Source organism: Corythoichthys intestinalis, chromosome 21, assembly GCF_030265065.1.
Source record: "Corythoichthys intestinalis isolate RoL2023-P3 chromosome 21, ASM3026506v1, whole genome shotgun sequence".
In the NCBI taxonomy this organism is placed as follows: Eukaryota; Metazoa; Chordata; class Actinopteri; order Syngnathiformes; family Syngnathidae; genus Corythoichthys; species Corythoichthys intestinalis.
Window position 1 is genome coordinate 14,433,233 of NC_080415.1, and position 18,259 is coordinate 14,451,491.

General features: G+C 38.6%; 1 protein-coding gene across 1 annotated transcript in view; it reads left to right on the forward strand.

The window, feature by feature from the left end:
* The window catches only part of LOC130910024 (semaphorin-4G-like), a 58,488-nt gene that overhangs the window by 37,080 nt on the left and 3,149 nt on the right, over positions 1–18,259 (forward strand). Inside the window, exons 5-9 of the mRNA XM_057827038.1 lie at positions 8,251–8,399; positions 11,825–11,887; positions 11,957–12,055; positions 12,143–12,236; positions 18,082–18,195. Of these exons, the coding sequence (XP_057683021.1) occupies positions 8,251–8,399; positions 11,825–11,887; positions 11,957–12,055; positions 12,143–12,236; positions 18,082–18,195 (519 nt within the window). The remainder of the gene's footprint in view (positions 1–8,250; positions 8,400–11,824; positions 11,888–11,956; positions 12,056–12,142; positions 12,237–18,081; positions 18,196–18,259) is intronic.

Consider the following 18,259-nt stretch of genomic DNA (forward strand, 5'->3'; position numbering starts at 1 on the left):
CGGCCTGTACTCCAGTTTGATTTATCGTACAAAGATATGATACATACAGTGCTGGCCAAAAGTATTGGCACCCCTTCAATTCTGTCAGATAATGTTCAAATTCTCCCAGAAAATGATTGTAATTACAAATGCTTTTGCAGTAATATCTTCATATATTTTGCTTGCATTGAAAAAACACAAAAGAGAATGGGGAAAAAAATTAAATCAATATAATTTTACACAAAACCCCAAAAATGGGCCGGACAAAAGTATTGGCACCCTTTGAAAAATCATGTGATGCTTCTCTAATTTGTGTAAATAACAGCACCTGTTACTTACCAGTGGCACATAACAGGTGGTGGCAATAACTAAACCACACTTAGAGCCAGTTAAAATGGATTAAAGTTGACTCAACCTCTGTCATATGTCCTTGTGTGGACCACATTGAGCATGGAAAAAGAAAGAAGACCAAAGAACTGTCTGAGGACTTGAGAGGAAAAAATGTGAGGAAGCATGGGCAATCTTAAGGCTACAAGTCAGTTACCAAAGACCTGAATGTTCCTGTGTCTACTGTGTGCAGTGTCATCAATAAGTTTAAAACCCATGGAACTGTGGCTAACCTCCCTAGATGTGGACGGAAAAGAAAAATTGAAAAGAAAATTCAACTAAAGATTGTGCGGATTAGCGGTGCAACGGTTTGCGGTTCAAAGCCGAACCGTACGGTTCGCCCTGTACGTTTCAATACGCCTTTATGAACCGCGTCTTTTCGGTTTTGCAATTAATGTATTCCGAACGCTTGTGGAATGAATCGATCGAGCTCTGTGTGCCTGTGTGTGACGTGAAGCACCACTGTGGAAAAATTCCCGCCCCGCAAGTAAATGTCGAATCGCTGTCAAGCACCTGTGTAATAGAAGCCAAGTTACGCCCTCTCTCGCTTACGAGCGAAGTGAAAGTGAAACAAGAAAGAAAACAAATAGCTATGGCGAGCGGAGGAGTGGAGAGACCGAATTTTGAGGAAGCACCGCCTTCTTTCAAATCTGCGGTGTGGCAATATTTTGGTTTCCCCGTGGACTACAATGTGGAGGGAGAGAAAATATTGAAAAAAAAAAAAATTGCAAGCATTGCTCAGCGCTTGTTCCCCATGCTAATGGCAACACTTTTATAACATGACTCCGGCACTTCAGCCGGCATCACCCACAGATATCACTTTCTCAGGGTAGGACAACCCCGAAGATGACACCAGTGAAAACACACGGCGGGCTTCGTTAATTTATTTGCAACGCTTGACCTGCGTTACATTGTTCCCTCGCGGACATATTTCTCCAACAACGTAATCCCCCGACATTTATGAAATGGCATGCAAAGCCATCGAAGATGATTTCGCTAAAGCACATAGTTTCGCCCTGACCACTGATAGTTGGACATCCCGTGTCCCTACAGAGTGCTACTACCTAACTGTGACGGTCCACTATAATTTATACCTGTCAAGTTGTACGGTCTCGTCGTAATTTGTTCAAGTTAGCACTCATTTTTAAATGTGTACGCCGTACGTTACGTTCAAAATCTGCTCGTTTTTCGTGCATTACGTTTTTTTTTTTTTTTCATCCATTCGGATTTGGTCACCGTTTCTGCAACGAGACAATGTTCGTTAATACGTCGGTTGAATGGCGTGAGAAAAGTCAGAGACACGGAGAGTGAAGAGTGTTTGTTGAGACGCTGTAGCAAATGCGATGCTAAGCTAGGTGGCTCCAATATTTCCTGATTTAGCCGACAGCATACAATCTACGCCTAGATACCTCATGCATTTAGAACTACATGCGAAATGACAGACTCGGTAGCGTTAGTAAACAGCCACCATTTTAGAGCGGTAAACGTCTCAAAAAGGCTCTGTTGTAGTAAACCTTACGAGCGAACCTAAGCAACTTTGTATCTAAAATACTCCTAAATCGGCAAAATCTTGACTTGAGTCTATCTTTAAAGATTGAAACAGTTTTAAAATTTTCACATGTCGAAAGTAGACAGAAGGGAACTAATGCTAAAACGTGAGCAATTTTATCAACTTTAACGATTGATTCACAACATTAAATGACCCCCAAACATAGCAAAGGTTACTATGTTTTTGGGTTTGTTTGTTTTTTTTTTAATGAAAAAAAAAACATGAAAGGTATTACCAGTTACTTTGCCAAGTAACTTTTACGACTGTGTGTGTATTTCAGTAGTCAGTCACTACACTAGCCATAGAGCTAAGAGGCATTTTAACAGTCGAAAATGTTTACATTTTAAGTGTTTATTTCATTTTTTAAAAGCAAAATAAGGGCAGTTAAAAATATATATATAAATAAATTAATTAAAAAAATAAAAGCAAAACGCAAACCGAACCGAAACCGTGATCCCAAAACCGAGGTTCAAACCGAACCGTGGGCTAACTGAACCGTTGCACCCCTCGGCCGCGTCTGAGCAGCGTTAGTAAACAGCTGCCATCTTTAAGCAGTAGACTTCTCATCGCTAACAAATATAACGTTTCTGTCACTCGCTAGGCTAGGTTTCTATTGATTATGACCACTGTCGATGCGTGGCTAACGTGTCTTACATACAGGCTTGATTTAATCTGCAAAATCACAGCGCTGTAGAGTGATGAGGGTATAAAATTAAAACATAATAAAGCTAACTGTCAGTTTTAGCTCAGTAGTCATTGCTGAATAAAACACCAAGTAGCACTGGTCCCTAATGTGCTCCAATACAGCAGGTATCATACTTTTATTTTGAACACTGCAAAAACTCAAAATCCTATCAGTACTTACAGTTTAGACTAATTTAAAACTTAACTAGAACTTAAAATTGACACAAACGGAAATTAAATTGAAACACGTGGGGAAAACACGTAGCTTTCAAGTGATGTGTGTTATCAAGCGTAATTACACTTTTAGGTAAGAAATATGTTTGCTTTTTTTTTTATAAAATCTTGAAGTTTTTTGAGTGGAAGCAGTGAATTTTTTTTCTATTCATCAATTACTTTTTGGGAGAAGTAATTTGAAAGTGTAACTGACTAACTTTTTTGAAGTAAGATTAACAACACTGGTCATTCATAGGTTAAAATCCTTAAATCAAGACTTAAGAACTCACATGAAACCAGGGGTGAAAGTGGACCAGAACGGTCAGGAATGGTCAGGTTCCGGTATAAGATTCAGGACCAGAACGAAATTCCGGTATAACATTCAAGGCTGGAATGCTGTGCCGATATAAGATTCAGGGCCGGAATGCTGTCCCGGTACACCAGTGGTCTCCAAACTATTCCACATAGGGCCGCAGTGGGTGCAGGATTTCACTCCAACAAAACAAGACCACACCTTTTGACCAATTTGGTATTTTATAAGTGTAATCAGTTGATTGCAGTCAGGTGGTGCTTGTTTTAGTCGAAACCACATTGGTTGCAAGGTCTGTGCTTGATCGGTATGAACAAAAACCAGGACCCACTGCGGCCCTCGAGGAACGGTTTGGTGACCCCTGCGGTACACGGTGCTTTGACTCTGAAAATATGACAGTATTTCAGCTCTAAGAAGAAAACAACCTACCAATATCAGATTTATATACACAAGTGTTAACAACAATCATAATAAAGTGCTTGTGTAGCATAATCCGTTTCCACCAATATTTATTATTGATTCTCTTCCACGGACGGCATGGAGGTTTCCCCAGCTGCTGCAGTTTTCTGAGTCTGATGATGAGTCACGTCATTGTGCGAATGCACGCAGCAAAGCAAAACGCCTGGACTCATTCAGCCGTTCAGTTGGCTGACATACTGACATGTAATCAGCAGAGATGGTTAGCTCTGATTGGTTGAAATTCACGTTTTCTGAAACAGCAAAAAAAAAAAAAAAGTTTGTTGAATTGATGCGACAAAAAAAGCAATGCAACATCAAATGGATCAAATCTTTAAGAGCAACGAAAGAGTTGAGAAGGCTTATATATCATATTTAGTTTTAGTCGCTCTGATGGGGAATTTCAGAACATCTTAGCTGTCAATGAGCACTTTGGACTTATATTTGTTCATTTATGATAAGCTACTTATTAATTTCCTTATGATTTAAAAAAGTCAATGCGCGATCTTCAAAATATATTCCATTTCACTCTGCATAATATAATTCATTTGTACTTATTTTTATGAATGTATGCCACTAGACATGTGCCGGTTACCGGTTTCACGGTTTACCGTGGTGTGAAAACGTCGCGGTTTCAAAACCACTAAAATTTTCCGTCATACCTTAGTACGGTATTCGCTATTTTTCATGTGCCAAAATGCAGCCGAAGTGGCTTGGTGCGGCAGCGCTCACCCTTCCCCTGTTTGATGCCGTGAGTGTCAGTGACGCTATACTGCTAAACAGCCAGCAAACCCAAAAACAAACCCTCCAAACACAAGGCGTACTTTTCTTCAATTTATTGAGCTCTCAATCGTGGTGAAATATACAAATGAATACATTTAAAACGTTGTACAATTGGATTTTTCCACGTGTGATTAGGTTCAACAGGATAGCAGTAGCACCATTAAAAAGTTCGCCAAAAACAAAACACACATTTTCCTTTCCAATTCAATATACAAACTAACTAAAACTTACAAAGACGAATGTTAGCCTAGGCGAACCTGGGAGAGCAGCTTTGTCGAGGTTTTATGTCTCACAGACGCTGAGTGAGAAACGAGCTTGAATGAAGGGGGAAAGAAAAAGGATCGCGTCAAAGACCGCTAATTGTGAAAGGAGGTCTCACTCCTCACTTTTTTTTTTTTTAGATGAAACCTTTCCTCAACAATATTTACATTTTAACTAATTTATAAAACGAACTTATACATTTTTAACTAACTTATTAACTTATGAATTCTTTGTTCTTTTTAACACAAAGGCATTGCATCATGTAGACTAGAGTTGACACAGTGGCGAAAATGGCGAAACTTCACTTGTGCTTCCCCCCCTCAAAAAAAGTCATACAGTATATATTTTTAATTTCATTTAGAAGTGTTTTTACTTTTTTATAGCAAATATTTTGTTCTTACTCTAATATTGAGCAACTTGAGCTGTGGCTGTGGGTATAGTCTAGGTTCTATTTATTTTAATTTTATATAAAATATGTTTTTTTTTTTGTTAATTTATTTATTGTCACATTATATTCATGTTCCAATTTGCAAATATGTTTTGAAAAAAATCCTGTTCAATGGAAAAAAAAAATTTTTTCTTTTTTTTTTTTTTTAAAACCCATACATCTCAAAATTTTGGAGCTATAATTGCAATACCGTGATACCGTGAAACCGCGGTATTTTTGCTCACGGTTATCGTACCGTCAAAATCTCATACCGGCACATGCCTATAGACCCTACCCGCGTGACGTCACAACTCCTTCCTCCTGACTGGTGCCGCCCAATTGTCCGTCAACACATCATGTTTACCTGTTACGGCTACGTACATTCCTCCTATTCACGACGTGTTTTTCTGCTCGTTAACATTAATAATCAAAATGGTGAAGGCGTGTGTGGCGGTCGGTTGCAATAACAGAGAAGATAGACGGAGAAGACGGAGAGACTTGAAGTTCTACCAGATTCCGAGAGACCCGGAGAGAAGAGAGCGAGATGGGCTGCTGCAATTCGACGAGAAAACTGGGCTCCAAACGATTACCACAGATTATGTAATAGTCATTTTATATCTGGTAAGATGCATTTAATATATATTTAGAGGGTTTTGGGCTGACAACCACAATTAAGATCATTGCTAGGCTAACCGCCGACAACATACACGTAAGTATGTAGTGAGAGTGCTATCGCTAAACCATATGAACATTAAAAGCCCAAACTCCATGACAAACGACATGAAATACATTAGACTTGACAGTGGATGTTAGCAATAACAAAAGATTTTGAATTGAAAATTTCGTAACTCACCTTTCCAAGCACAAGATAGATTCCTGCCGAATTTTCGTGGACGAGGACCTGTTTCACCCAACCAGCAACGAAGTATTTATAAGCCTCCAAGCTCTTAAAGTTTTTCAAACTTTCGTGAGAATAGGCTGATTTTGTGTGGACAAGATAGTTGTACATATCAGGGTAGCTAGCAGGTTGGGGTTATTGCTGTTTTTGTTAACTTTTATTTTTTGTTAACTTTTATTTTGCAAATCATTGAAAAAATACAACTTTGAATGAAAAATAAATAAATTACATTTCTGGCTCCGTGGCGACCATCACGTCGGGGGGTTCCGGCAAGAAATTCTAGCCACTTTCACCCCTGTATGAAACCCATGCGAACATCTAAACATGTCTGTTTACTGTAACTGCCACTACTTTAAAAAGCTTCATACGGCCTGATTGATGTCATGAGGTGGACGGGACATGACGGAGACATTGTGACAGGGACGACCTCACTGGAAGCACAGGGGCCAACGTGACTGCGGTCATGTGACTCACTTCCATGAGGCAACAACACTCAAGAAAACTGAGTAGTCATCATCTTACTTGTCGCTAGACTGTCGAGATTCTTCAGAAGTTTTTGTCTTCTCGTAACTTTAGCTGTAAATTGCAAAGCACGTTGTTATTGTGAATAGTGGGGGAGCGGGTTGTTTAGGTTGTGAAAAACGGGGCCAAGGAGGCTCAGGCGACATTTTAGGGCATTCAGCAGGACGGCTGTCCCAATACTGCCAAGACGCATCAGCGCTGGAGCTTCATCATATTAGTTGTCACTGTGTGGGTGTGTGATAATATTTTGTTAGTAGGTCGTGCTTAATGTGATCTCGGTGCACCCATATATAGAAAAGACAGCGTATCGGGCCAATTGAAAAATAGATGGGCAATCTGTCATATGTCAGTCTTTTATTGAATTCCCTGGAAAAACACTATGCACCCATGGTAGCATATTGTAAATCAGTCAGATTAGAAATCTACTAGGGTTGTTCCGATCATGTTTTTTTTGCTCCCGATCCGATCCCGATCGTTTTTGTTTGAGTATCTGCCGATCCCAATATTTCCCGATCTGATTGCTTTTTTTTTTTGCTCCCGATTCAATTCCAATCATTCCCGATAATTTTTCCCGATCATATACATTTTGGCAATGCATTAAGAAAAAAATGAATAAAACTTGGACAAATATATATTCAACATACAGTACATTCAATATACAGTACTGTATTTGTTTATTATGACAATAAATCCTCAAGATGGCATTTACATTATTAACATTCTTTCTGTGAGAGGGATCCACGGATAGAAAGACTTGACTTTGTATATTGTGACTAAATATTGCCATCTAGTGTATTTGTTGAGCTTTCAGTAAATGATACTGTAGGCATGCCCAAATGCATGATGGGAAGTGGACCCATGACTGTGCGTAGTGCTACCAATGGATATATTCTCTGCGTTGGGAAATAACATAAGGTGTTAAGAAAAAGATCAATTGCTACCTTGCTTCCCCTCATTCCTTACCATATTTCTAATAGCAGGGAGAGGGATTGTAACGCTCTAGCGAATTAAAAAAAGGCTCCAAAGGCTGTCAAATTTCACTCTACTAATTTTACGCTGCCTTTTATCTCTCTATATAGGTAAAACGACGCCATTACAGATTGAGTGTGCCAATGCGTGAGTGGGTCGTGCAGTGCATGCATTAATTGCGTTCAATTTATTATTGTGATACATTTTTAAAAAATATAATTACCGCCGTTATCGGGATAAATTTGATAACCCTACCTTAAGCCTAAATTAAAGACTCTGGATGAGTGCAACATATTATGTCTGTAACGTTAAATGCAATTAGAAAATGATTTAATTTAAAAATATACATATATTAAAAAAAGGCATGGCCGATATTTTTTTGCCGATTCCGATACTTTGAAAATGACGTGATCGGACCCAATCTTCCCGATCGATCGGGACATCTCTAAAATCTAATGTATATGTGGATTTTCATGTTTATTAATTTTCTTACATTGACTGAGGTGAGACTAAGTTATATGGTTTGAAGACTTGGTTAGGTCTTAAAATCAGGGTTGTCGTTTTGGAGTTAGGGTTCAATCTTCAGTTTTGTTTTTAATTATGAGCCTTGTTTCAAGCCTTGGGTTGAAATTAGGAGAACAAGACAGGGTTAGGTTTTGAAAAAGGTTAAGGATTAAATAAGTGGTTGTGGTCTTTTTTTGTCCTTATTGGCATTAATTAATTGCCTCAACAGGTTACAATGGTAGCACAATGAACGTAACCTCCCCCAATAAACAAGAGTTCTGACTGAGAGACCCCCTGGATGTTTGCAGGCCTCCTGGGCACCGCTCACTTTAGCGGCGCCGCGCAGAACTACAGCACGCTTCTGTTGGAGGAAGAGGCGGGGATTCTGTACGTGGGAGGAAGAGGAGCGCTATACGCTCTTAACGCATCAGACATCTCCACACCCGCCAGCCCCCGAGTGAGTACCAAATAAACCACCACACACACAATTAAACACTTTTTCTCCACACAAGTTTCTGTCCTAAAGGAGGACAGACTAATTTTAGCTTGAAGCAGATTGAGCAAATCCAATTGAGTCCTTTTTAATTTTATGGCTGCTGGATTAAATGCAGCGTGGAGGAGTTGAGCGAGTGCCGAGATTTTTCTTCTTCTGATAGAGCCTTAGATACTTTTTTTAATCAGATGTTGTGTATACAAATAATATTTGCTTTTTGAAACAGATAATTCTTATACTGTATATGTGTGCATGCATAGTTTAATTGAATTTTATTTTAACGACCTCCAAGTTAAAAATATTACATATAAAAACTTTCAAAAATCAAACTCATCGTGTTAATGCCGGTTTATTTTATTTTAAATGGAAATATTTGGTTCTTTTACAATCTACCTTGTCAGAAATAATAAGTGTAAATTTTTTCTATAATCAAACGTCGCGTATATTGTGTCAAGAATGGCACTGCATTTTAAAATGATCGTGTTTTAGGCTTTTAGAATAATACATACAGTATTTCATTAAAATGTTGAAGAATTGTGTTTCATCTTCTAGTGCAGGGTTCGGCAACCCAAAATGTTGAAAGAGCCATATCGGACAAAAAACCCCCAAAAAACAAATATGTCTGCAGCCGCAAAAAATTAAAAGCCTTAAATAAGCCTAATAATAATAAGGCAACACATGTTGTATGTATCTGTGTTAGCTATATTAGCCTACTATCAAAATGACTAGGTTGGCTAAAAATACGAGGCCTGCAGCTATCAGTTATTTTAGTAGTCGATTAATCGATGAACCAGTTAGTTCGAATAGTTGAGTAATCGGATGAGGAACATGAAAAATTAAAATACAAGAGCTGAGCCTCAAACGGTAAAAAAAATTGTAAACAAATGAGGATATAAGTACAACAAAACAACAATTGGCTAATTTACATAGCAAAAGTCCACAAGCTGAAATGCTATAAAATGCTAACTTTTATTTATTTATTTATTTAATTTTTTTACAATGCTCTCAACAAATAGTTCAGACACATATTTCCACATAAAACGGCGAAATATACCAATAAACTATTACAAATGCATTAAAAAACATTAGCTCAAACAAAAACTTATGTTGGTCTTAACAGGGAGCAGTTGGATTCAGCTTTGTGAAATGAGGTAGACCAGAGGACAGTGTATCCACCTTTAGTGAATAAAACTAGATGCAAACACTTTCAAAATAAACCATTACAACGCTACTTTAATTAAACGAATACTCGAAGCAACAAAATTTAATTCGAATATCTTTTTCTAATCGAATACTCAAGTTCACGGGTCGAGTTAACCGAATATTTTCCGTCGTTGACCGATTTTTTAAAACGGGGGACGGAAAAAACTGAAGTCCATCTGTCATTTTGACAGGTTGCAATTCACACCCCAGACCACAGGGTGGCGAGTGAGCATATAAATTAGCTGTTGTCTCTCTTGATGCATGATGTCGTTGGCCTTACTCTGAAAAATGTCAAGGCAACTGAGTGTCCGAAGTTTCTTCAAAAAGCCCCAAAACGACGATGGTGTTGATAAAAGAGGTGAAAAAAGAGGGACTGCACAAGCGGGCACGCAATTCAAGTCCATGCGCACCAGGAGGAAAGTGTGAGACCGCGTTCAGGCCACAGCAGGTGAACTGTTAATTTCATTGTTCCATACGTAACCTCATCTGCTTGGATTCTCTGTTAAGCTTGTTCGGACAGAATATTAATTTAAAATGAATGAAAACTAAATACTATTGAATATGTTGAAGCAGTATGCAATGTTAAGAGTCTTGTTAGCTCGAATTGCTGTGTCCAGCCGCTGTAGCTCTGCTGCTCTCTGTGGACTCTCTATTCAAGCCGGAACGCGCGCGGCTCTTAAGTGTCTGTCACGTGACTGTGTCGTAGCCGGTAACGCGCTCGGCCAAATGGACACACAAGTACGGAAGGTGAATTATGCCAAACAAAGGGTCACCACAATGTCATTATCATCATTTAAAAAATTTAAGTGACGGGTAAAAATAGATTATGACCGGATTTTTATGACCCTGTCAGTCAAAATGACAGACAACGAAAAAGTCTAGCGCAACCTCTGCTCAAGTTAATCGATTAATCGTTGCAGCACTAAAAAAATACATAATGAGCCTTCATGATTTAATGTTTTTAATCCCTGCAGTGCATCCATCGCACCACGTGTCTACTATGTTGTATGGCGCCACATGAAGTTTAACTTCATTACAGTATTAATGAATTGTTTCATTGCTTTTTTGAAATAAAGAAATGCAAAAAAGAAATCTGATTTTATATGTCATTTTTGAGGTTTTGAAAAACAAACAAATGGAACGTGCATAACATGCCTCTTATCTGGGCATGTCTTTGATTTTCTTTATTATCTCGGTTTTGTTTTTGAAGTCTGCAAATAGGTGTTCTAATATGTTGATGAATGTCTCCATCATGTACTCACCATCTGTCAACGGTTTACCAGACTTTATTATCTCCCGGGTTGCACCAAAACTTGCAGCAGTAGTGGAGTGCAGTTTAGCGATGCAATCCACTTCTTGAATCTATCTTTGCGCTCCTCTTAGTTCTTCAGAAGTATTGCAATCGCACTTTTTTCTCTTACTCCCAACTGGGTACTCAGGTTCAAATGTAGCATGCCTTCCCTTTCCGTCTTTCCACATTACTGTTTTTTTATTTGACAACTTCTCGCCGCAGAGTAAACATTCAGGCAATCCTTCCGCATTGCCAATGAATGCAAATGGTTCGCTCCAACGTTGAATCCTCTGTTCCTAGTTATTTTTCTCTTTTTCCCTTTCGGATCCACGGTCCATCACACAGGCACCGGTTTGTTTACAATAGCCACCTGCCTGGCATCCCACCCTGCTAATAGAAACGTGTGTCGCAGGCTTTGACGCAAATCTTCATTGACAGAAATGTTGAAATTTAACATTAATTCTACACATTTTTATAGCATTGGAAAACTTTAAGAATGTTTGTGTCATTTTTGTCCTCCTACAGAAAACATATCAAAACAAAAAATATATTTCCCTCCCCCATCTTTTTCCATTTTCAAAAATTTTTGAAAATGCTCCAGGGAGCCACTAGGGTAGCGCTAAAGAGCTGCATGTGCCTCTCAAAACACGGGTTGCCGACCCCCGTTCTAGTGTATACAACTGACCACCAGGGGATTATGTAAAACAGTCATGAAGACACAAATGTAGATAATCTTTACAAACACAAGTCAATGCACACAAAATAACAAACACACACACTTAGGCAAAAATCCCATTTGGATCACTCATATCTCAAAGCACCACTGTAAATTGTACAGTAACAATTTTTTTGTGTTGGAATTGTTGACAGTACTTAATGTTGTGACTGTTTGCAGATCGAATGGGACTCCTCTCCTGAGCAAAAAAAGCAATGTTTGAATAAAGGAAGGAACAATAAGGTGCATCCCAGTCGTCTCGTTTCTTTGAGGACTTCTTCAACGTTAACATAGTGTGTTTGTGTGTTACAGACTGAGTGTTTCAACCACATCCGCTTCCTGCAGCGCTACAATGAGACTCACCTGTACACGTGTGGAACCAATGCCTTCAGACCTCTCTGTGCGTACATCGTAAGTGCAGCCAATCCTGCTTTATCTATATTTGGACAAAAGTATCGGGACACCTAGAGAATGTATGCCACGTCTTCTTTCCATGAGGATTCGGAACGCTTCAGCTTGTCTTCGGGCATCGAGGATGGCAGAGACAGGTGTCCTTACGACCCATCCAAGGGATACACAGGCCTCCTTGTTGGTACGCATCCTGATTTTAACATCTAAAATGCTTCAGTTTTTGTGGTGTACTTCTTTCAGCTGTGCAGGTTTGTAGGATTTTGGCAGGCAGGTGATTGATAATTTAACCCTTTCAGGGACTATGGTCACTATAGTGGACAGCTAATCAAAAGTACACAAAAAGTACACACATAAGAGCTTCAACTTTTTACGGGGCAAGTGACTATTTTTCGTCATTCAAAAAAACTATTAGTAGTTATTATTACAGTATATGGTGGAAAACACAGACGAGACTGAAAAAGCAGTTTCTGCTCTTGCACTCCTCTTTAAAATAAACTGCTTTATTTTAAGCCAAAACAACTGTTATGTTTGATAGAACAATACCTCTATATGTTACCATAGCAGATTCATGGAGGATTAAGCCCCCCGAACTATTTTTAATTTGCCCATTTTACCCTGGAAACCCCCGTTTACAGATGTCGCGCAACCGTTTTTGTTTCAACCCAGCCATGAAAACAAGGTAAGTAATTATATTTATTATTTAACATGTCTGTCATTTTTAGCTTAGAATAATTAATTCATGTCTAATATTTCGTTAAAAAAAAAAAAAAAAAAAAACTTAAAAAAAATTATTCACCTGCATATTTTAAACTTTTAAACAAATTACGTCACAATGAAAAAAATGGCATCTGAAAAAACAGTCACGGATATCTACCTCATAACTAGGCCTGTCGCGATAACAAATTTTAGTGTGCGATAATTATTCTCATAAATTATTGCGATATGCAATATTATTGCGCCCCCCCCCCCCCCCAATTTTGTTTTAACCAATTTACAATAACACAGTGCAAATACAGTATATATTAATAGATCAAGTACACCCATTTAAACGCGGTAAATATTTACTCTTAAATGAAAAAATACTTTTTAAGAAATCACAACTAAAAACAATAGACCATGCCTCTTAAGTAAAAAACACCAATATTGATACCGCACAGAAACATAGAATAAATAAAATGTGTTTAAAAAAAAAAAATGCACTTAATAACTTAAGCATTTAGGCAAATAAAAACTTTTCCCGTCATAGCTTCTGCAATGGTGTTCCATTGGGATGCAACTATACAGTTAAGTCATGGTTCGGTACGATTTATGATATGGGGGACACGATTTGCGATCCGATTCAATACATTTAATGCTCTGTTAAAAAAAAAAAATATATATATATATATATTTTTTTTTTGTTTCGGTTTTTTTTTGTGTTTTTTTTTTTTTTTGCTAACGAGCAAAAATTAAATTGCCATCATATAAACATGCATTTTATTGCATAATATTTATGTGCTTACTTCTTACTGATCTGAAAAAAATTGTATAAAAGTGCTGAGAACAATCTTTACTGTTTGTAAAGTGAGGCAGGGCACACTGTTGATTGCTACAGCTCTCTTAGCAGCTAGGTTTACTACATGAGCAAGACATCCGATTTGTGGTCCGAATCCATCTGTGTCACGTACTGAATTAACAATATTTGCAACATTATCTATAGTCACTGGTATGGATTGATTTGGCCTTCTTAACTTCCATTCAGTCATGACAGTTTAGAATTCATCGATGTATATGGACTACGTGTCCCATAATCACCCCGGGCTCACATAGCCAATGGCATGGGACGTAGCACATCTAGTTTGCCATTTCATGATATCTAGTGTGTGCACGCATTAAAAAAGTTAGCAAGCACCGCTGAAGTCACGTCTGCTCATTACTACACAACACCAGCATATGACAATCGACTTTCATAAACAGGACGAGTTTGAAGCACAGCGCTCTTAATTTCATTCAGCTGTTCGTTGTCAAAGCGAGGTTGTTCGTAGCAGCCAAGTCGGTAACAATGTTTTGGCGGACTTCGTTGTAAATATCCGGCGTTGTGCCGAAAAATAGCCGCCCAGCGTGAAATGTCTCTCCTGACGGGAGCGCCCACACGTCAACAACACCGGCGCGCCATAGATGGTCCACAGTCACTCCGCAGCACTGACGCGGCCGGTATACGTTGAACAATAGGATATACTGTAATAGGAAAGATTGGGTCCGTTGCTAGTTTTTGCCGGACCTGGAACGAAGATGCATTTTGCGCAGTTGGTAACGAGGAATCTGAACTTTTAACAGCACGTCTGCAGCACGCGCGCACGCACATGCACGCGAGGCGATAAATCGCAACGGAAAAATTACCGCCTTCATTTTTATTTATCGCGAGATAAATGGAATTATTGCATATTGCGACAGGCTTACTCATAACTATCGCTAAAAAAATAAAAAAGTTTAAAGCTGTAGTGTGAACTAATTTTTTCACATGCCAAATAGGGTCACAAGTAAAGTAATTAAACATTGTCCACCAAATAAAGCATGAAAAAATAATTTATATGTTGTATATTTGACAAAATAATGGCGTTTCCGAAGTTCGAGCCTGAAAGGGGACGAACCCGGAAGTGATACGTAACACCGAGAACAGCGATGGGAGCGGTCCATACGGCCGCCCTACAAAGCCCTTCAAACAATGCTTCAAACAGCGATATAAGTAATAGATCAAGCGCAAGTGAGGAGACCCAAGTTTTTGAAGAGTTGGAGGAAGAAGAGGAGCTTGGAATTTTATGTTGGATCTAACATGTATTAGCCAGACGCTAAGCAGAATGCAAACAATATGCCTAGACTACCTGACATGGAACGGAGACAAGACCCATCGAGATTACAACATTGGTAAGATATAGGCTGTTATTATTTTCATGATTTGAAGATGCAGGCATTTGCACATAATTTTATGTTTTTGTCTATCTGATGACATTGTTAAAAAAAATAATAATCAGACTTCATGTTCATTTTGGCAGATCCGGCAGCTCTCGTGCATATAAAATAATAATATAAAAACGTTGGGGGGAAAGAAGGAGATGAGTCTTCGATGGCTTTCTCCACTTTATTGTGGCAACAATAAGAAAACAAAATAATAGCGGACTGCCGCCACATTCGACCGCGAACTTTTGCTTCTCGCCGATCTCCTCCTCGCCTCCCACTCCAGCGTCTCTTAAACGGATTGTGCATAGTGTCTTGTTATGAGCTTTTTGTTTACAAATGTATCGAACACACGACGCGCTGACAACCTTGTCTCTTTATTAACACATGGAGCAGTTCTTATGGAAAAGTTAGAACACAGCTCGGCACAGCTCTCGGCAGGAATTGGCGTCTAATGGCGTGAGGAAATGTAGTACAGATTACAAAGCACCACTTCAGTGTTGTCCCGAGACTACATTTCCCATGATTCACTGCGTGACCTGCGCGCTCGCTGATTCGCTGCGAGATTGACTCAATGGCTACGCTAAACCAACATGCTATTTGTCAGCTGTCACCGGCTCTCATAAAACACAAACTAGAAGCCTATTACCGCGACGCCGACCTGTTAATATGCACATTCACACCCGTTTCCCGATTGACAGTGGATTAACCCTTTCGGACACGATCGTAGATGACGCGCAATTTAAACACGCTTAACCTAGCGAACGCAACAACAACTATGATTGGGGATTGCCACGAGTTAACTTTCGGCCAATGTCGTTAGCTTATACTGTTCAATTCCACAACAGCTATGCTTTGACAAAGTCATCAGTCATCTATCCAAAAATCACACTTACTTTTTGGCAAATCCTTGATCATAAGCAGACCGGTTAAGGAAGCAGGCATCTTCGAAGTGTTTGCAGCAGAGAACACTACTCGATGATGGCGTGAAATTCATTCGCTTTGTGCAAACGAAAGATGTCCATTTACGTGCCCTGCTATCCTTTGGCCACTCATACAACTTTTCGTTTGAGCGAGAACAAAACATCGCCACACACCGCTGTGGCATCTTACCGAGAAGCAATGCAACAAACAATACTGTTCTATGGTGGACTTCCCCCGCACGTCTAGGTGTGACGTAATTTCCGAAGATTTCCGAAGAAAAGCATTTTCGTTGTCAAGGGCGTTGCTATGGGTTAAACAAAGAATCTGGAAGGGTTGCGTTAAAAAAAATAATGAAAATATGCTTATAATTGTTTAGCCATTGATATTATTCAAAAACATGGTTGGCCAACCTTAGTTCAAAGTTCCCCTTTAAAAGGGTAAATATGTGAAAAAGAAAATCTCGACCTCTCCATCATGTCTGCAATTTCTGAATCGCGACCCCTGTTATATTACCATGTTTCACCCCTAAAATCCCCCAAAAATCCAGCTGTGGCCATTCACAGCTGTGTCTTGACACTCGGTGATTAATGCGACATGGAGTTTTGGGATAATATCTCGTTAAAGTTAAAGTCATGGCGTCTGTTATTCTGCTCTTGCGTGCTTTCACCTCCATATAGGGTTTTGCTGTTTAAAAAACTTTTTTTTTTAAATGCCCTCCCGTCCAAAATTTTTCTTCCAGAAAACTGAGATTTTAAGCTTTCCAGTCATGCATCACACATGCATATCGGACAATTTTGCAACTTGGCCAAATTGGGCGTCTCAGAGCGGAACTTCAAGTTACCTGAGTGTTTTCCGCCATATCTATATTTATTAAACTGCATATTATTAATAATCATTCTTATATTTTAAATTATTTAATATCATTATAAATAAACGTACACAATGTAATAAAAGCTAAATTAATTAAATTAAAATGAATATAAATAGAAATAAACTTTGGTTTACAGACCCAAGTAGCACTCAGAAGTAGATTTTTTTTCATCGTATTTAACTCATTGCATGACACTGACATTGATAGACGTCCAATTCATTTAAATCAGGAGCACTGGCCCCGAATGCTCGGAGCAATGAATTCACCTCTCCATATCAAAATGGATTGGACGTCTAGCGCCATCAATGGCAGCCAGTGTGTTAAATTAGTGCAATGTAGGGTTAAAAAAATTGTAATAATTTTGCATGAAAGTCGTAAAAAAAGATGTAATTGTGTAAATTATTGAATATACAAAAAGTTTCCTTGTTAAAGATTGTGCTTGCAAACGTTTTGTCAAAAGTTTTCTTCGAAGAGGAAACTCACAAATTATTCCCAATCATTTACATCGACGAAGAATGTGAAAAACACACAAGGAATTTTTCATCAGTATTCTAAGCCACTTTAGTACTACAACAAACAACCCTTCTAACTAGGGCTGTCAAAATTATCGCGTAAACGGGCGGTAATTAATTTTTTAAATTAATCACGTTAAAGTATTTGACGCATTTAATGCACATGCCCCGCTCAAACAGATTAAAATGACAGCACAGTGTAATGTCCACTCGCTATTTTTTTTCGGTGTTTTGTCGCCCTCTGCTGGCGCTTGGGTCCGACTGATTTTATGGGTTTCAGCACCATGAGTGAGCATTGTGTAATTATTGACATCAACAATGGCGAGCTACTAGTTTATTTTTTGTTTGAAAATTTTACAAATTTTATTAAAACGAAAACATTAAGAGGGGTTTTAATACAAAATGTACTAACATTTATCTTTTACGAACTACAAGTCTTTCTATCCATGGATCGCTTTAACAGAATGTTAATAATGTCAATGCCATCTTGTTGATTTATTGTTATAATAAACAAATACAGTACTTATGTACCATATGTTGAATGTATACATCCGTCTTGTGTCTAATCTTTCCATTCCAACAATAATTTACAGAAAAATATAGCATATTTTACATATGGTTTGAATTGCGATTAATTACGATTAATTAATTTTTAAGCTGTAATTAACTCGATTAAAAATTTTAATCGTTTGACAGCCCTAATTCTAACTAACTACAGTATACTGTACATACAACATTGAGCATCGTTTAGCTTTTCTGGTTTAAAAGTTGTTCTCCTCAATCAGATGGCGAGATGTTCACAGCATCCCAGTACGAGTTCCGCAGCTCACCGGACGTGCGCCGCAATTTCCCCTTCCCAACTCTGAGGACGGAGGAGGCCCCCACCCGTTGGCTTCTGGGTAAGTGTGCATGTCGCGTTCAGACCCTCCCACACACACTCCTTACTTCCCATTTGGCTTCCAG